General features: G+C 40.5%; 1 protein-coding gene across 2 annotated transcripts in view; it reads left to right on the top strand.

Annotated features, from left to right (window-relative positions):
- COL4A2 (collagen type IV alpha 2 chain) overlaps positions 1 to 18,654 on the top strand; it is a 135,452-nt gene that overhangs the window by 34,090 nt on the left and 82,708 nt on the right. For both annotated transcript variants that reach the window (XM_084284865.1, XM_084284864.1), the window contains exon 3: positions 3,692 to 3,772. In XM_084284865.1, coding sequence (XP_084140991.1) covers positions 3,692 to 3,772 — 81 coding nt within the window. The remainder of the gene's footprint in view (positions 1 to 3,691; positions 3,773 to 18,654) is intronic.

Genomic DNA, 18,654 nt, shown 5'->3' with positions numbered 1-18,654 from the left:
GATATGGTTTAGTGGGGACTGTTAGCGTTAGGTTGGAGGTTGGACTCGATGACCTTGAGGTCTCTTCCAACCTAGAAAATTCTGTGATTCTGTGATTCTGTGATTCAGAATTGGGGCTGTTACTACTCTTCTACTTTGTTTGCACAGATGCTAGAACATCATTTTGCTGCAAACATTTTTTTACCATTCAACCTCATATTGAGCAAATCAGGACATTCATCTCCTTGTCTGTAGACCTCTACAGTAGGTGGATGTCTCCAAGTAAGCTGCACGCCTCCACTAGCTTTTCCAACTAAGTGATAGCAGTAGGTAATTTCTGGGAGAAATGCAGGTGATCAGTTTAGGTGCCAGTATCAGGATGGGGTGAATTGTATCTTAGGACTGGGTGTTCTCCCTCTGACCAAACAGGTAGTCATGGCTCCTGCCTCAGATCAAGAGAACTACATCTGGATTAACCATTGGTGCTGAATTCCTACAAATGTATTTTCCTCGGGAAATAAACATTTTTGTGTTACTTTAAAATTACATAGCCCATTTCTAAGTTTTAAGTTGGGCTTTTTCCATTCTAATTATTGACTGATACACCTCTCTTTTATTTCTTTTCAACTCAGTTGTGTGTCCGTGTGTATAGTTGGTTTTCTCAAGGTTTTACAAGGATCCTTAAATGATCTATTTTTAACATGAAAAATTCTTAAACTATGTTTTATACTATAACTTCCTGGTAATGTCAGATTAAATGACAGCGCAGTTATCTGCCTTCAAGAGATTAGAAACAGTAACAGATAATAAAACAGAAAATGTTACATGTGAATAAAAGCTCCCAGAGCCCTCCCACTAGCAGTCAAAAAGTGAAGGAGTGGAAATAAAGCAATATAGAGAGACCAAGTGTAATCCAGAGTAAATATATTAATGCTAGTCTCAAATGTTTTCCAGTTATGTTCTCTACCTTTGGAGAAGTCTTCCTGATTTGTCTCTTCATTATCTCAAGGATCTGTGTGCATTAAAGGACATAAAATGAGAAAATAAAATAAAGCTTCCTCAGATTGTAGAAGAAAACAATTGTGTCCCCACATTAGCTGCTGGTATTGTTAAAACATGCAAATTAAAATGTTGGACGATGGATAGTACACAAACAATAGACCTTGAACTTCTTCCAGCCAAAATAAGAATTAGCAGCCTCCAGGTTTTTTTTGCAAGTGCACAACTATCTTGCCATAGCTCTGATTCATACTCTATTTTCTCCTTAGCAACAATTTACCAAATTTAGAGACACTGTGTTAATTAAAAAATAAATAAACTTATTGTTCTCCTTGCTATTTTCTCAGTAGGCATAATTGAAATTTCTCCTGATTAAATTACTGTATTTGTCAGTTTATTACTCTTGGGCTGCAATATACTGTTATTTGCAGCTCCAAAACATCTCTCTAAAAGTTCAGAATTAATTCCAGAAAGTGGCTGCACTACTTATTACATTGCACCTTAATGCAGATGTGCATCCTGCAGAGGAATGTGCTCACAGAAGCATTATATCAGCATGGCATCCATAGAAATGAATAGATCAGTTCTTCATTTATGAAAGCAGAATGGGGGGGAAGAGGGAAACTGTGAAATGAAGGATCCTGAAAGAGAGGTGCACGTTACATCTGCAAATAGGTTAATAAGAACAAAACACAGGCATAACAAGTTTGCAATCATCCAGTCATTTGACTGAAATGGACCAACCTGAGGAAGCTGCTTGAGTTTCTAAAATGGTCTTAGCTTGTTATTTCCTCTAAATAATAGTCTAAAGAAAAAACAGAGTCAGAACATGACGTAGAGCACTGTTACCTCTGTGAAATAATTTCCTGAGTCAGACACCTAACCTTTAAATAGCTCGAGGCATGGTTTCAGTTTTTCATGTGGACCTGTTCTGTCAGCATGGAAAGCCTACTTGTTTCATTAAATGTGAGAAGTAAATATAAACCTGAAACAATATCATTTTAATACATGAGATGAGTTATGATACAGACAGGAACCCCCTCTTGAGAAGCATAACAACTTGTTTTGGAAACTTGGTATAGCCGCTTGTCATGAGATTAAGAGCCAGCTGTACAAATATGATCAAAGGAGGGCTTAGGCAATGTCTGTTAGCTACCTGCTTCATACCTTGTACTCGTTTAGCTCACAGAGTGGAATCCAAAGCCTGAAGCTGTGTTTTCAGGTTCCTGATAGTGTAAAGCGAGAAGTGGATACCTAAGAAATCAGCCCCACGTGTTGAGTAGGGGATTGATTAGAGCTACCTGAAGAATGCCACGCATTGCATTGTTGGTCCCTCTGTATGGTTTAGGTCCTTGAGTCAGGGCTAGAGGCAGGAACGGCAGCATTACTGCTTTTTTAAGAAATAGCAGAGCAGCTCAGAGCACTCGTCTTGTTTTGGAGGCTTTATACCCATGTCACCCCCCTTCCAAGTACTCAAATATGAGGAAGATGGGGAGGGTGAAAGAACTCCTTGTTCCTGCCCCAGCACAACAACAAATTCAGGGTTTTTCAAGGCAGGAGGGAAGCAAATGGAATGGAGCCTGACTCTGAACCCTAGAGTGAGGGTGCTTTACAGTTTTATCTTCTGAGCAGTGCATGTGAAAATTATCAGCAGCCCTGAATGAGGAGCTTTGGCTCCAAAAACATACTTCCAGTAGCTGCTGGACTTCAGTCCTTCTATTTCTTCTGATGCTATTATTTTCTGTGGGGCAAAACTGGTTCAGTAATAGTGATGAGAAATCCCTTTCTCCTCTTCTCAGATGCCTTACCAGGCTGCTGAGACACTTTCATCAGGGGCTCGAAACCCTGAGCTGAGGTGGGCCACAGGCTGGCCTTCATAATATTCCTAATTATTAGGTTACACTTCTAAAAGTTACACCACAGCATGCACAGCATCTCTGCTGTTCAGGTTTCTGAACAAGAGTGACTGTGGCTGCTGCTCTTCATGCAGCCAGTGTGTGCGAGATGTAATCTGAGCCAGCCAGCCTGCCCGAGTCCTTCCAGGGATTTGCATGTAGCAGTGTGTGTGTTGTGACCGATAGATTCACAGCCCAGGCCAAGGCACTTCTACACAGGCAGGACAGGTGTAACTGCAGCTTAATGTAGGACTGAATTCTAGGTCACAGAGGTTGGCTGCCAGCAAGTTTTAGGTGCCTTTAGAACAGGCAGCCATTGAAAAGGAGAGGGCAGGAGTTTGCCTTGTGGTTTTGAACATGATACCAACGTCTTTCTTTATGTCTACCAATAAATATTGCAAAATGTAGCAGTGATTTAGAGCACGCATGGAAGGATGTGCTGCATTGTGATCTAGGACTTAGTCAGTGTCCCTGAAGAATCCAAGCAGCTGTGTTTCTGCGATATGATACATGCTGCATGTGTCAAAAAGATGTGTGAAATATCACTCAACATGGAGCTGCAGCACTTCGCAAATGTGGAGGGAAATTAATAGAGTAACATTATATTTCTTGATGATGATCTCCAAGAACTGGGAGGGCTCCAACTTCTGCTTCTAAGCTTATCTTTAAGAAGTTTCACCTGGAAGTCATAGATCTGATCCAGGTCTTTGCAGTGATTCTGCTAATTAATGTTTATTGTGTTGTGCCAAATATATGTAGTTCACAAATATGTAGTTCACATCAATTAACTTTTGTTTTATGTCTGTTCTGGTGTGCAGGGTGCAAAGACTTACACAGGACCATGTGGAGGAAGAGACTGCAGTGGAGGATGCCAGTGTTTTCCTGAAAAAGGAGGCCGTGTGAGTAATATTTTTTCCTGCAAAACGTTCTTCATGCTATCAGTTCAATACCATTTGCTAGAGGCAAACTTGCATCAGAGTGCTGTAAATATTCAAACTATTGTGTTTTTTTCTTAGGAGTTACTGTTATTTCATCTTACTTCCTCAGGAACTCATAGATTTGACAAGTATAGCAGGTTCTTCTCTTAAAGCTGAGGGCCAAGGGACCTCAGGGACATGGCAAGTGGATCAGGTCAGAATTCAACGGATAATTGTCCCATGATGTTAGATCTGTCAGTACAGATTGTATGATGATGCTAAAAGAATATCAACAAAATCACTCAGTAACTTTCCTGAATTCTTTCTAACAAAAGGGTATCCAATGAGATGATACCTCGTATGTGTGATTTTCATCAAAGCAGAAGGGAACCAGTTATGCAGAACCTGAAATACCCACTTGAAGGAAACTGCTTGGGACTTCCTGGCACTGGGTTGTTGCTGATACCCTTTTCTTTCTTTTGGGGAATAGTGGGCTAAGAGGCAGAGGAAGGGAGATGGGGTGGAGGCTATTAGCTACCTGCCCAAAGAGCTCCCAGCAGTAGGGCAGTTCCTATCCTGTATGGCTCGAAGCCCTGGCTGGCAGGCTCCTTCTGTACAGCTTGGTCGTCTGCAGCTGAGAGTGACTCAGCCTTTTCCATCCACCCATCCCTAAGAATAGGCCAGGCAAGAGATGCAGCAGGTCATATGCTCTTTCTGCTATCACTCTGCCTTTCTTCCATGCAGCAGGCTGCCAGTTCCCATTCCCATCACATTCCTTGAGCTTGACTCCACGTCTGAGTGGAGGAAGAGGTGGCAGGAAAGTCAACGTGTAGGTGGAAGGCAAGGAACACTCTTGTTTACAGCAGAAGAGGTGGCAGGAAAGTCAACGTGTAGGTGGAAGGCAAGGAACACTCTTGTTTACAGCAGAACTCCTGATGTCTTTGTGGAAGTCAGATGATCCCATGGTCACCATGCCATGAGCACCACAGTGGCAATACTCCCAACGCCTGACCACGGCCTGCTCAAGATCTGCTTTCCATTACAATAGCCTAATGGCAGGCTGATGAAGTTGAGAACAAACAAACCCTTCCCATGAGACACAGCTTCCGGAGGGGCTGTCTCCAGCTGTTATTGCCCTTCCCCGATCACTCAGCCTGTGAAGTTGAGCGAGTGCCTCCTGCCATTTCCCTCCAAGGGCACTGAAAGACAAAAACTGTTGGCTGTGCGAAACAGCCTCAAGTACGATGCTACTGTGTCTTTCTTCAGTGTGACATTTTGTGTTTTAAGGTAAAGCATGGACCTGCTAGTTCTCTGCTAGAGTTCATTAAAACAGTAATCTGTGGGAAAACTACCTAATTTGTGACCAAATATTTTTCTCCTTCCTTATTGAGTGAATAACCCTTAATTTCAAGTTAACCACGTCTGCAAGAGAAGAGAGGTAGCTAAACAGAAGTAATTGAGTAGGTTAGAAAAGCTGAAAATTTTAAGTTATTAAAGTAGAGAATCAGCCAGGTGCCCCAGAAGCTTAGATGTTTAGTATCTAGAAAGGAGAAAAGAGCATATTTTATATACTCTCCACTCTCACTCTTTTGCTTATGTCAGGGAAGTAAGAGTAACCCCAGTAACTAATCAAGCTAGTTAAAGAGACACTAAGACAAGAGAAAAGGAGGATGTTACAAAACATTAATTATATTTTGCTACTTGTGGTTACTGTGGAAATTGTGAAGGAGTATCAGGGAAAGTGATTTAAAGAATTTTATAACACTTCAAAAATTGTGTTTGAATTCTCTGAAATTGTATACCTCATTCTGAGTCAGCATGCACTAAATGTATTTTGCGTCTGCTTGTCTCTTCAGATGTCAGAACCTCAGTTAAACATCTGTTTTAAGGAACAAAACTGGCCTTTAGAGACTAGTCAAATTTGGCATAGCTTCTGGTCTCATGCTAATCCTCAATGGGAATATTTATTTTCACAAAACCTCTGTATAATCTGGCACGACACACATGTTCTTTTTGAGGTGACTCATTACATGCACAATAGACATATTGCGTGTTTGCACTTGTAAGAGTGCCTGAAGAAGTCTGCTAGATTTGTGCTTGTTCAGTGGCTCTCCGTGTCAGGTACAACACAGCTGTCTCTGGGTATTCAGGTAGAAATAGCACTGTGAGAGCCAGCAACCAGTTGCCATACCGTTGCCCTACCATGCAGTGAAAATACACATTAATCTCATAACAGATCTCTAAATACAGACATACAAAAGGTCTTTCTTCAGCTTTCTGCTACTGAATGCATTTCAGAAATTGCTGAATGAAGTTCATTGGAACAGCAAATACTATTGAAAATTATGACAGTAGAAAAGGTTTGAAAAATGCCTATTTTTATTTATATAAGGTTCTACTTCATTTTCTGCAGTTGTTGCAGTTGAAATTTTAAGGTACAGCATTTAGATAAAGGTGCTTTTCTGTATTGTCTTAATCCAATGGCATTTGTTTTTTTTTGTTTGTTTGTTTGTTTGTTTTGTTGGTTTTTTTTAAGTGTTTTTTACTAAAATATGCCCATTGCTTTCTTCTGGGGGTTCTGTGCTCAGAGGCACTGTCTGTCTGGATTTGTGAGGATTCAGCGAGACTGTTCAAGTGTGCCAGGTCTCCAGATGCATGACAGCTGGAAGCCCTGTGGTTCTTTCTACACCAGTTTTGGTTCAAGACTGATAACACCAGCTATGAAGGCACACAGAAGTTGAATCATGTTTCAAGCAGGCAGTTTCTAGGGACAGAAGGCAACCTAGCACAAATTAGTGCATGCACCCAACAAGCCTGCTGGAAAGAGTTATGGTATCACTTGGATGTGTTTAGTTTTTCCTCGACTCTTTTTTGGCTGGGCTCTGCCATGAAGCTTTCACTAGACTCAGACAGAGCTCAATGAAGTCCAGTGTGGGTGGGGAAAATGAAGCAGGAGAAGCCCCATCTTCTGCCTGCCATGGTGGTGGTGAGCTGCAGCAGCAAGGCAAATACAGCAGCTAACATGCAAGCTCCCACCCCTCATCAGACCTGCTGCCAGGGCTATGGAGACACATGGGAAAGGCACTTTCTACCTCATTTCCATCCTTTCTACCTCATTTCTGAGTCAAACCTTCAGAAAATCACAGGATGTTGCTGATAACCACATTTGCAGTTCACAGCAAATGCCTAGCCATTGTTCAGGGAAGTTTCTCTAAAGGCATATCTTCCCAGGGCCACACACGATCCCCTTGAAGTTGCCACCTCCTGTCTTGCTTTCGAGTTTACACCTTTGGAGCAAAACAAAGAAAGGGAACTGCTTTCATAAGTTGTTCTTTCTCTAGTGTCTAATGACACTCCAGTCTTTGTTCGTGTTGACAGCAGGCTAGTTACTTCACTTTAAACTTAGGTGTGTATTTATTGTTAGCTGGATATGAATATCCAGTCTTTATAGGTCTGACCATACCTCATGGTCAGTCATCTGGCCATTCTCACAGCTGGCAAAAACCTCAGTGGAGTTACAGTGAGAATCAAAGTTCCTGCAGGAGTGTCCAGATCCACACAACAAGAAACTACATGTATGTAAACATGTGGTGGAGGGCTCAGGGTGAGGAGGGAGAGGGAAGACAGTGGTCTCATCTTCTCCCTAAGCAGCATGTGGAGAAAATACTGTGAGGAGTGCCAAGGTGTCTGCATAAGAAGGAAGGGAGAATGGGTAAGCATTGATACTGTATTGAAATTCTATCTTGAATAAAACAGAGGCCCTGGACTAAAGGGGAAAAAAAAATCTATTTTATTTTTTTTACAAATTTTTATTGCAACTCCTAATATTTTAAGATTTGAAGTTATTTATAGACCATATATTGGGCAGAGTATAATATATCACCTTTAAAAATTGTTAGTACATGAATACGCTTATGTAGGAAGTGGTAACTCCTTTCAGTACAATGGCCAACTGTTTGACCTATTGAAGTTCATAATCAGCCTCACTTCATAATCAACCTAGAGGACTTTGTAGAAAGTGGAAGTGAATAGAAATCTTTTTGATCTTTCTGTAGAGTGAGAAAATGTGCTCTATTGAAATCTTGCTTTGTACTTTCTGTCTGAGTCAAGCGTCTAGCACTGCTTGAGCCAGTTAGCCCTTATTTTTGCAAGGGGCTGGGATAACGGAAACTGAAATGAATGGACAGTTTCGTGTCCCCATAAAGGCCATTTTGTGGGAATGCCAAAACATTTATTTATTTTTTGTTAATCAGGACTGATAAGAGACATTTCTACAACTCCTATACAGATATTTGTTGTATTGCTTTCACTAATGCAATGGCCAAGGGTAAACTATTACCAGTTCACCTATAATCATTTCTGTCTGTTTTTGAGTGCAACTATGAAATCTAGTGTCTGATCTTAACTTACAAGCACTTTCTGTACCAGTTTAAATCTTTACACACAGACTAGATCTAGCAGATGTTCTTCTCCATAGTTTAAAATAATAATAATAATAAAATACAACACTTAACTATTCTGAAGTTAATTCCATTCTTGTGTTTTCAGGAAAATGGTTAAATCCAGTAAATACATGTTATTAACTGTTAGTGTAATTCTTGAATTTCACAATTAACCAGGTTCTCAGCTGGTATAATGGCAGTAACTCCTTTTTAACTCTTGGTTAGTGTAAACTGATATATCTAATGAAATCTGATATTTTAGCTTGTTTTTACAAAATAAAAGCACAAGAAGTTTCTTCCCATCATAGACCACTAATACATCTAACCCATTACTATGTCCCCAGCAGTGATGGTAGCAGGTGCTTTTTAGGGGGAGCACAGAGATCTGGCAACTTTGTACAGTCCTTTTTAATTAAAATTGTACTGTTAGAGACGTGACATATTTTTATATTCTTTCAATATCTGTGTTTCTCCCTGGATTTGTCTAATCTTTTTCTGAAGCTGCTGTGTGTCTTTACAGCTGTCTGTGGCACCAAGGATTCCACTAATCAAACAATATAAAATTACTATCCAACCTGTTCTAAGCCAATCTCTTCCTAATACACCCTATTTTCAGTTCTGTAAGATCTGGAAAGGAGCAATTCTGCATTTACCTTACTCCCTGCTCCCTTAATTATGTAAACGTCAATGTAAACCTCAATGACATCCCCTCTCGCCTTTCTCTTGTCCAAAAGGAAGAGTCACAGTGTTTTTAGCCTCTCCTAGGAGACAGCACTCTAGTCCCTAATCCCTCTAGTCTTCTCTCTCTGGACTCTCTGGTCTTTGAGATACCACAACTGTACACAGCATGCAGGATTATGGGTGCACCAAGGTCTTAGCAGTAAACTGATATCCTCTTGTTTTCCTCTCAATGCCGCTCCTGAGGCTTACCAACACTGAAGTTTATCTACCCACCCAGTGATGGACTTCCTCATCACCATCAAGATGTTTAACACCTTGAGAAAGGATAATGTCATCTACAAATTTGTGTGTTTCATGGCTCAGTCCCTGTTGCATCTCCATTTTGAAATGTGACTGCCGAGCACTATTCTTCCTTCAATCTTTCTTTTAGCCTTCAATCCATAGAAGCACCTCTCTTCCAACCCCAAGGGAATTTATTTTCAAAAGTCTTGGTGAAGAATTTTGCCAAAGCCATACTGAAAATATTTTATGGTTACTAGGTTCTCCTTTACCATGCTTATCTGTGTGCTCAGTTATGATATTCTTTAAGGTAGATGACTGCCTGGCCAAGCAGAGAAGTCAGACATCCTGGCCCAGCCAGCCACAGTTGCCAGAGTCTACTCCTGAGTGTCTTTTTCACATGGGAGTTGGGTTGGCACCAACTGTGGCTATTTGTGACAATGGGTTACACACCTTGGCCAGCAGTTCTGCAATTTCACACTTGAGGTCCTTCAGAAGGTCTAGTTGAATGTCACCACTCTCTACTCACTTACCAAGGTCTGCCTTATCTATGTTATCTTCTACTTCCTGTATATTTACCTGAACTTAATCTGGCTCAAAAAATAGCTTAGGTTTGGGACTCAAATCTCAAACACCTTCAGCGGTAAAGACATATGCAAAGATTTCCCTAAGTTTCTCTGCTGTGACCTTCCTGTCCCTGAGTGCCCCTTTTAAACTTTTGGCATCATGTACTGTTGTTATTTCCTTTGAGGGCTTCTTGCTTTGCTTTAAACAACTTTTTACTATGAGCTTGATGATCTTCTGCAAACTGTTCACATTCTTTTTTAGCCATCCGAGTTGCCATTTACTCTTGATCTGGTTTTTATGAGCTTTGCTGTTCATTTCAGCAAATTTTTAAATGTGAACCTTTTTCCCTACAATAGCCTTCTTAGCTTTTTTATGAGCTATGCAGAGTTTTATTGAACTGTTTTATATTCTTTTTGATATGTGACACAGTTTACCAGGACTTTTAATACAGTGGTTTTGAAAAGCCTCCAGGTTGCTTTAGGCTTCCTACATTTTGGACCGCTTTTTTATTTTTTTACTATTCGTCTGATTTTTATGTATATTCCCTTCTTGATATGGAATATCTGTGTGATGCATTTGTTTTGTTTACTCCATCTGACTACAGTATTAAATTCAAGTTGTATTGCAAAGCTATTACAGAGCAGTTCTCCCCCTAGTACCTCTTGAACCTGTTTCTCTTAGCTGCTTCAGCTCAGCCATTCTTGCCTGTAGAGAACAAATCCAGGACCCCTGCCAGGTTGCACGTACAAAACCTGCCTTCTGGGCTAGTAATAACACACATTGTCTTCTCTGTGTAAAAAAATAAAAATAAAAAATGAGTGGTCTGCTCTGTTGTGCAGCTTCTGCTTGCATCCTGAGCTTAAAATAGGTAAGCTCTTGAAGGTTCATTAATACAACTTCTCATTTGTGAGGTGAGTAGAATTACTTTTCTTTTCCCTGCTCAACCCATTATCAAGCTAAGTAGCAACAAGGAAGATCTGGCCTTGAGGAGACATACCTGGGAATAGTGGGGAGAAGGCAAGCTGACCTGAGCCTTTACAAGCTGCACTTCATAAGGATGAAGAACCACCTGGCTAGTTCATATGCCCTTCAGACATCCTCAGAAAGCCACTCAACAAAAAACTAAACACTCCCACCACCAAGAAAAACTCTACTGATCATATAAGCCAAAAATTCATCATGCTTATGTGCCCTGCACTAGCCTACCCTTGCTTTTCTTTCTTTTTGTTCCTTCTTTCCCCAAAAAGTAATTATTTTAAAAGTCTCCTGTTTGTTGTTCTGTGTTTGCAAAGCTTTGGGATTGAATTCCCTCATTTATCGTCAAAAGTATCATCAGATTCTGCAATGGAATGGATATGAAATACTTCCCACCCCATTCCCTCCCCACCTCATCCCCCAAAAAAGAAGACACTTCAAAATTTCATATTGCTTCACAGGCAATAGGTAATTGTGCTTCTCCCTGAAAGCTGCCAGGAAGATGCACAGCCTCAGAGGGGAGTTATCTGAGAGAGGTATTTGTAGTGGTGGCAGATTTATAGGCAAACTACCTGTAGTGCTAATAAACATTATGCATTGACAGGAAGGCACCTTTCATTATTTTAATACTGTAATCAAGTCTAGTGTGGTATATCAGGTTTTATATATTTTTTCTCAGGCTGGTCAAAATAATAGTGGAGAACAGCTTACCAGGGACTGTAAAAGAAGAAAGTGTTACCATAAAAAAAGTGTTTAATTGTCTGAAGCTGAACGCAGCTCTCAGATGCAAGAGTACAGTTCCCTTTTACATACACGTCTGAGGATATGGTTTCAAATGTATGCTTTTGTTTATGTTTGTACTTGCATAACACTACCTAATAAGGTCCTGCTGGCATACCTAAGTCCCTAAACTCTTGATATTGTTCCATAGGAATCTAAATCTTGGGTTTAAGGCTTAATAGCATGAACTATTAGTAGTGAATAGTTCCATAATCTCTTGAGTTAGCTACCAGAGAAAGGCAGGATGCAGGTTTGCTTGACATAAGTTGACTTGGTCAGTCTGAAACTCAATGCCTAGTTTACAACCTAATATTTTATTTAGTGCAAATTGCCTAACCTGGGCTACAGTGGCTATCAATCAGTCATGTAGCAAGACACTCATGTTGGTTGCTAATTGCTGTTCTTTAGTACATTTGTCCTGACATTTTTTCAAGTGAAATATGCATGTTTCCTTTTCAACTCTGTTTATACATGTTTAATCAACATCAGGGATCTTTTTGAACTGGTGGACGGAGGTTAGATAACTTTCCCATGAGCAAGAAGCAATAGATCTGCCTTTCACATATGCATTCTACACAAAATCAGAGATTTGGGAAGAGTCAGTGAATGATTTTTCTAAGAACCAGTTTCAGACCAAAAAAAAAAAAAAATATATATATATATTAAAGAAACAAAGTGATTTGATACGTGCACATATGCAATTAAATGTATAAGCCAAAATCACATTTTCATTTGTAAATGTAAAGTATATTTTAAAGTCTTTTTCAAAGTTTAAATAAAACTAAAATCTTTCTTTCAGATCAAACAAAATCTGCGCATTGACCCAAAATTTTTTTTTTTCTTCTTTTTCTTCTTTTATTTTGTGGAGCATTTCTGCTTCATCCACATATGAAATGTTAAAAAATAAAATAAATATTGCACTTTTTCTTTAAACCCGTTGACCTAGATTAGAGCTGTGCAGATATTTTTCCTACAAGCTTGTCTCAAAAACCTTTGCAATCTCAGCTGGTGTGACTAGAGAACAATTCAACGGTGTTGGACAAAGCTCAAGAATTAGTATAATCAATCAAAATGAATACCAAGGTTGCCGTTTAAACAAAATTAGGACTGAAGTAAATGTGCTGGATTAACTCTATTTGTAATACAGGTTCAGCTCTTGTATTTGAAATGACACAAATGCAATGCCTTTTGCATTAGCTACATATTTGCTTGATTTATGGGTTTCTTGCAATCAAATAAGATATTACAGTAGTTTGATAGTAAGTTGAAAAGGTATTTCACTGGTATTTTAGGAATTTATTTTGAGGGCAGCATTTTTAAGAGTGGATTTGGCCATCTGCATATCACAAATTTGAATGAGAGATGAAGAACAAAAGCAAGACAAAACACACTAAAGTGTTTTACCAGAAGATAAAAAAAAAAAAAAAGACTTTAAATTTAGTTGTAGAAAACTTAACTGCAGCAATGAAATAATGAAAGGAAACTTTAGCAATGCTAGCTTGTCTTGTTGTAGTGGAAAACTCTCATGGTTATAATAGCTGAAACTGTAAGAAAAACCCTCACGATAAAATGATTGTGAGTAAAAGATGTTACTCACAATCATTTTAAAAAATTATCATACCTTTTAACTCAAAATTAAACAGCTCTTTTTGTTGTTGTTGTTGTTACTTCCTGTCTTCTTAGGAAATATTGAAGGTATATTTTACCTCCTTTAGAAAACAAGTACATGCAGCTAAGCAATTCTGTTATTAACTAGTCATCTGTAATCTTTTCACTCGTTGTGGTCAATAGTATCTGCACAACACAGTACATTCTCATGTATCATTGATATTTTTGTTTGTGTTTCTCATAGGAATTACACTTCATTATGGAAATGAAATGCAGTCGGCTTTGTTTTAGGACAAATATACTGTCCATTTGGCTAGACCTTCAAGCTTTGATTTCTGACAGTCAGATGGTGCAACTAATGCCCAGAAATACTTCTGGCCAAGTTTTACAATTTCTGCTTACTGTGAGCAGTAGTTGAAAGACCGTGCAGCCTGTGGATGATAGCCTTGCTCTGTAACTGGGTAGCCCACACAGCCATCCAAGGGGGATAATGCAGGTCATCTTGTAATGTTTAAATTGCACTCTAGAGAGTGTGAATGGTTTCTCATGACATGTATCCAAGGCTTTACAAGTTTCTCAAATAGTGCTTGTTTCTATTTTCTGTATTTTTGTCACATGGGAGCAAGTAGCATTGACCCATTTTCCTTTTGTCTTATTTGGTAAGCACCAAACTATTAATGGAATCCTTTGAGTCTGACCTGGACAGATCAGGAATGTGGGAATGGGCAGACTGTCATCATGTACAGTGTCTGCCTAGGCTAACATAGCCCATTCTCAGCATTTCCTTAATGACACTTAAAAGAATGAATGTTCTTTATTTACCTCAGTTTGTATGTAAGGATTCCGAATACTTTTCAAGTATCTTCACATAATGAACAGGACTGTGGAAATATAGGGAAGTGCTTCCATTACATTGATCTGGAAAAGGATGAAAAGCATTAAAATACCTTACACTTGGATACTTTCTTTGGGAGTATTCAGAAAGAAGATCTTGAAGGATAGACTTCTGTGTTTTAGGCATGGAAAATGTCTCTAGACAATGAAGCTGCAAGCCCGAACAAATATGTCTGTGCAGTGTTTTTTCTCTCACAGACTTAAATTATTTTCCTGTGAAAATATTTTAGTAGTCTGTCAGATTCCCTTTTGTCTGGTATCATCACAGATGCCAATGAAGTACAATTCTTTGATTTTTTTTTTTTTTTTTTTTAGTAAGGGTCATGGCTGTTTGATGATAACTGTCACTTATTTTAATAGTTAGCAAAGCTCATTTTTGCTTTAGCTCTGGTTAAAGAGATATTATCAAGCCTTATAACTTGTTTAAAAGTAGATTTATGAGGCCTCAACGTTGTTGGCAGAGCATAGTACTGATTTTAGAACAAAAATGAAAAGTCCTGTGCTTGCTGTCCTCAGGACATATAATGCTTTGCTCCATCCAGGGCACAGCAGCAAATAGAGTTTTTCTGCCCAGTCTATTAAGGATTTGGATATGTCCTTATTAATTTATTCTGATCCAAATATTCCTCTTTCCCACCTGAGCTACCTCTTGCTTTTGGCTGTTTCTCAATTTCCAGACCCTCTACTTCTCTGTTATTTCATGACCTGCTCCCAGGACTATCCCTACTTTACCTTAAATTACCTAGAACATCATTTCCTTTGTCATTTCAACACCCTTTTTGTATTAAAGGTTTTCTGTAAAGGACTTTTCTTCTTTGTAGCCTGGAAGAGGAATGAGCAAAGCTCATCATCAGTGAGATGAACTCTTCCCCCAGAACACAGGGTGCTGTGGTCCTCACTGCTAGCTGTGTTTGTCTTTGGGAGGATGTAAGCTCTTTGGGGCAGGAACTGTTTGCCTTTGGATCTTTGCACAGTGCCAAGAGCATTGTTAGCACTCTCACGTTAATAACAGAAGTAGCACGCCAAGGGACACGGTGACAGCTTCCTTCAAGTAGACAGGAGCTCCAGCAGCAAAGGGCCCAAAGGCACCACCCCGTGCTAAAGGTGTTGGATTATTCTGGTATTTAATGAGAGCATGAGCTGGCATGCTGCTTTATGGTTAGAACAAATTTTCCATGGCATACGCTTCAGCTCCAGTATGACTGCACTGCTCCTGCAGCGTCTGTCCCTCACCACTGTGAGACAAACTCCCTACTCAGGACAGAGCATGCTCCTCCATGTGCGCAGTATAGGTGTGTGGTTTAACACTGCCTTGTTAAAACTTGCCCTTTTCCACAGCTTTTACTTCACTTTTTATTTGCTAGAGACTTTGCACAGGGAAAGGAGGATAGGCAAGCAGACAGGCACTGCCTGCTTTGTAGGTGTGTGGTGGCTGAGGATGGATCCATTTAATCCTTTTGTTTACCTTTTTGTCGCTCAACCCCATGACACGACTTCAACTTGGCTAGCCCACACTCGGTCTAGCCAGTGTGGCCTTCCCCACGCCATGCGGCTGCAGCTGAGTGCAGCCGCTCAGGGTCTGCTGAGCCACAGCTCCCTGTGCAAGTCCTCCCCCTCTCCGCTGGCTTACTTCTTTCAAACAGTTGCAGAGTTAGTTTTGCTAAATGACGTGGGGTTATAATAAATCAAGCAACAAGACTTGTGCTGTGCTTCCTACTGTATGGGAGAGGTCCATATGGTTTAATTGCTTCCTCAGAGCTTCAGATATATGTGTATAAAATCTCTGAAGTCATGTGTAACTGCCAAGATCCTATGGTGTGGTTTGGAAAATCCATGCAGTGAACTCTCAAACGCGGCAGATGTTCACTGAAATATAAATGTAAAGTGAAAGAAGCCAGCTTATCCAGATAAATAACAGTAAAGAATTCTACTGAAAATGAGCTGAGCCTGTGCCCGCAGACAGAAATGCGGAGGAGCAAGCACCCAAATGCCCTGGTCGGTGGCTGGGTCAGTATGCAGCTTGAACAGTGAGAGGCCATGGGCCCCGCTGCTTCCTCCATCCCCATCCTCCTCCCCTCAGCCGCAGTGCTGCCAGTGCTCTCATGCAGGGTGGGATGGGTCAGGATTTTTTCCAGGCAGCAAGGGGAGGATGAGACATGGTGGTTCCTGAGGTCCATACCCAGCGCTTGCAGCTGAGGGGAGTGGAGCCCAGCCCAAGCCACATCCTCGGGCCCAGCAGGCGTGTAGTGGTTTATCTGCTGTCTGGCACAAGGGCTCAAGCATCTCTTGAGGAGAGGAACGGTATGTGTTGGAGCAGTGCTTTTAAACACACGGGGCACCTCCGCGAGTGCCAGGTCCTGCTCTGCAGTGGTAACCTCAGTCAAGTGTGCTGGAGCACGGGCTCGCTTCTGCTGCCTGAGCCACCTTCCTCCAGCACAGCACCCGAGCTGCCACAGGCACTCACTGATGCATGGAAATGGGGAACTGGTCTGCTGGGGTTATCCCAGATCTGTGGCAGCTCACAGAAGGGAATGCTCATGGAAAGGATCAGGGTGCCCTCTGACCGCTCCCATGAACAGTGCATGAAGAGAGCCTAACGCTGTCCAAAGGGGTAACATGCTTCATCCCATGCCCTGTCATGGTATGGCGTGTGCAGAACAAGTAACATGTGGAAGGGGCTGAGGTCCTCCCCCTTGGTGGAAGGAGACACTCCCTTCCCCTCCATCCTCATCTTTGCAGTGAGCAGTGAGTGGCTGGAAGGGCACACTGCTCTGCTGTGGCAGGGAGCAAACTACATATATCACCATCAAGGATATGCGTTGTCATCGCATTCATAGTTTTATTAAGTACAGCAATAGTTACTGCTAGCCAGTGTTACTTGTATTTAATCATCAAAAAACCTCTGAATAAGTTTCAGTGTGTCCTAAACTGATGTTAAATACCATTCTCAGTAAGCACACTTTAAAAAAGAATATATTTCTGTCTGCTGAAAAAGCCCCAGTGCTCTGGTATAGGCTCACACACTGTAGTGTCTGCAGCTTCTGCAGCTCAGTGCATTTACACAGCTGCAGTGTTGGTTACTGTTTACTCCCCCTAACAGACACCCTGTTCTGCATATTCCCTGTAAGGATTTTCCTTCTTTCTCTATTCTTATTCCCAGGCAAATACCTGTTCTGATTTATAAGTCATGTAACCTCACTGACTTCAAAGATGTTTTGCATGGTGTAAATCAGCACACCAACTGGCTGAATAAACCTCACACAGTAAGGCATGATTGTAGAGCTGAATGTGTTCCTGCGTCTGTGCACTAAGTCAACAGGATTCCTTTTCACTTTTGCGGGATAAACATACTTCTCTGCTGTGTATTTACAATTGCTGGAACACTCTTGCAGCCATTTGTGAATCCTTTGCCTCAAGAGATCTCTGATGTAGGCATCTTCTATACTGTACAATCTCTTTTGTATTCTGTTATTCTAAACTAAATTCTATTAAAGATCCGAGGAAATGCATGCATTTAGAGGTTGCATATCTTTTATCTGTGTCTGATGGAGTACAATCTCTTTTCAATTCAGTTAAAAGCATTCCAGTAATGAAATTCAATACTTATATTATAATAGTTCATCTGTTCTTGTAGCTTGTTTATTCAAGCAGCTACAACAGTTTTCATAAAGAAAATTGGTCAGCTTGTGTTTTCTCAAGTATTAGAATCTTTTCTTACCAAGAGCTGAAATTTAAATCAAACTTAAGCCTACCATTTAAGCAGTGATTTAGCTCAAGGAAGAACTTCCTCAGAATTCAGACCGTAGGAAAGCAAGCCAGTCCTAGGGTCCTGTGAATTAGCCAGCCTCTCCAAGAGAGTATAATTCCCTTCCAGCATGTGTTGCAAATGAATCCCTTTAGCTGTAGGCACATATAAAAACTTCCAGGAGGTATCCCACCCCAGACATGGCTTTTCTGAATAGATCACAATAATTTCCACAACACGCAACTTGTTTGAAGGAATGCAAGAGGGGCATTTCTGGTGTGATGATTTGTTGCTGGTCTGATTAGTTTTCAGAACTGAAATTTGGCAAGAGGTCAGGTTTGGGTTTTTAAGAGCTTTTTTTTTAAGCATCTAAGAACTGTTGGGAGATGTAAAGTGTGTTTCATAAGACAGCAGAAGCATCTCAGATAAATTTAACTGTGTTTGACCAGGGGAAGACCCAGGTGTTTTAAATCAAACCTACAGCAGTAAGTAGGGCATTCCAGAGGTTCCAAGAGGGAAATGCTTCAGCTTCTATCTTACCCTTCTGTGAGAACCTTTCAGTTTCTTCTCATGGAAATAGGAAATATCCATCTTTGCTTAAATTTGACTTTCAGGAAGAATTGAGATAAAACTATCCGGAGATACCAATCTGCCACTCTCCAAAGTAAAACAGCATCAAGACTTCCTTCTTAGAAGTGCTTCCTTCCATGGGTACAAAGCTTTTGTTGTAATTATAGAACAATCAGAAGTTTCCTTGAGTTGGTTAGAATGGGCTAGATGGAGGAAAGGATGGTATTTAGAAAGAAAAATTGTAGAAGGTGTATATAGTATATATGTAGAAGGTGTATACATAAACCAAGCAGAAGGCAATCTTTTAAACTGTCCAGTAATAT

The sequence above is a fragment of the Netta rufina genome (assembly GCF_964035555.1).
Source record: "Netta rufina genome assembly, chromosome: 1".
Classification (NCBI taxonomy): Eukaryota; Metazoa; Chordata; class Aves; order Anseriformes; family Anatidae; genus Netta; species Netta rufina.
Note: the sequence above shows the minus strand (reverse complement) of the source record. Positions and strands in the feature narration are given on the sequence as shown.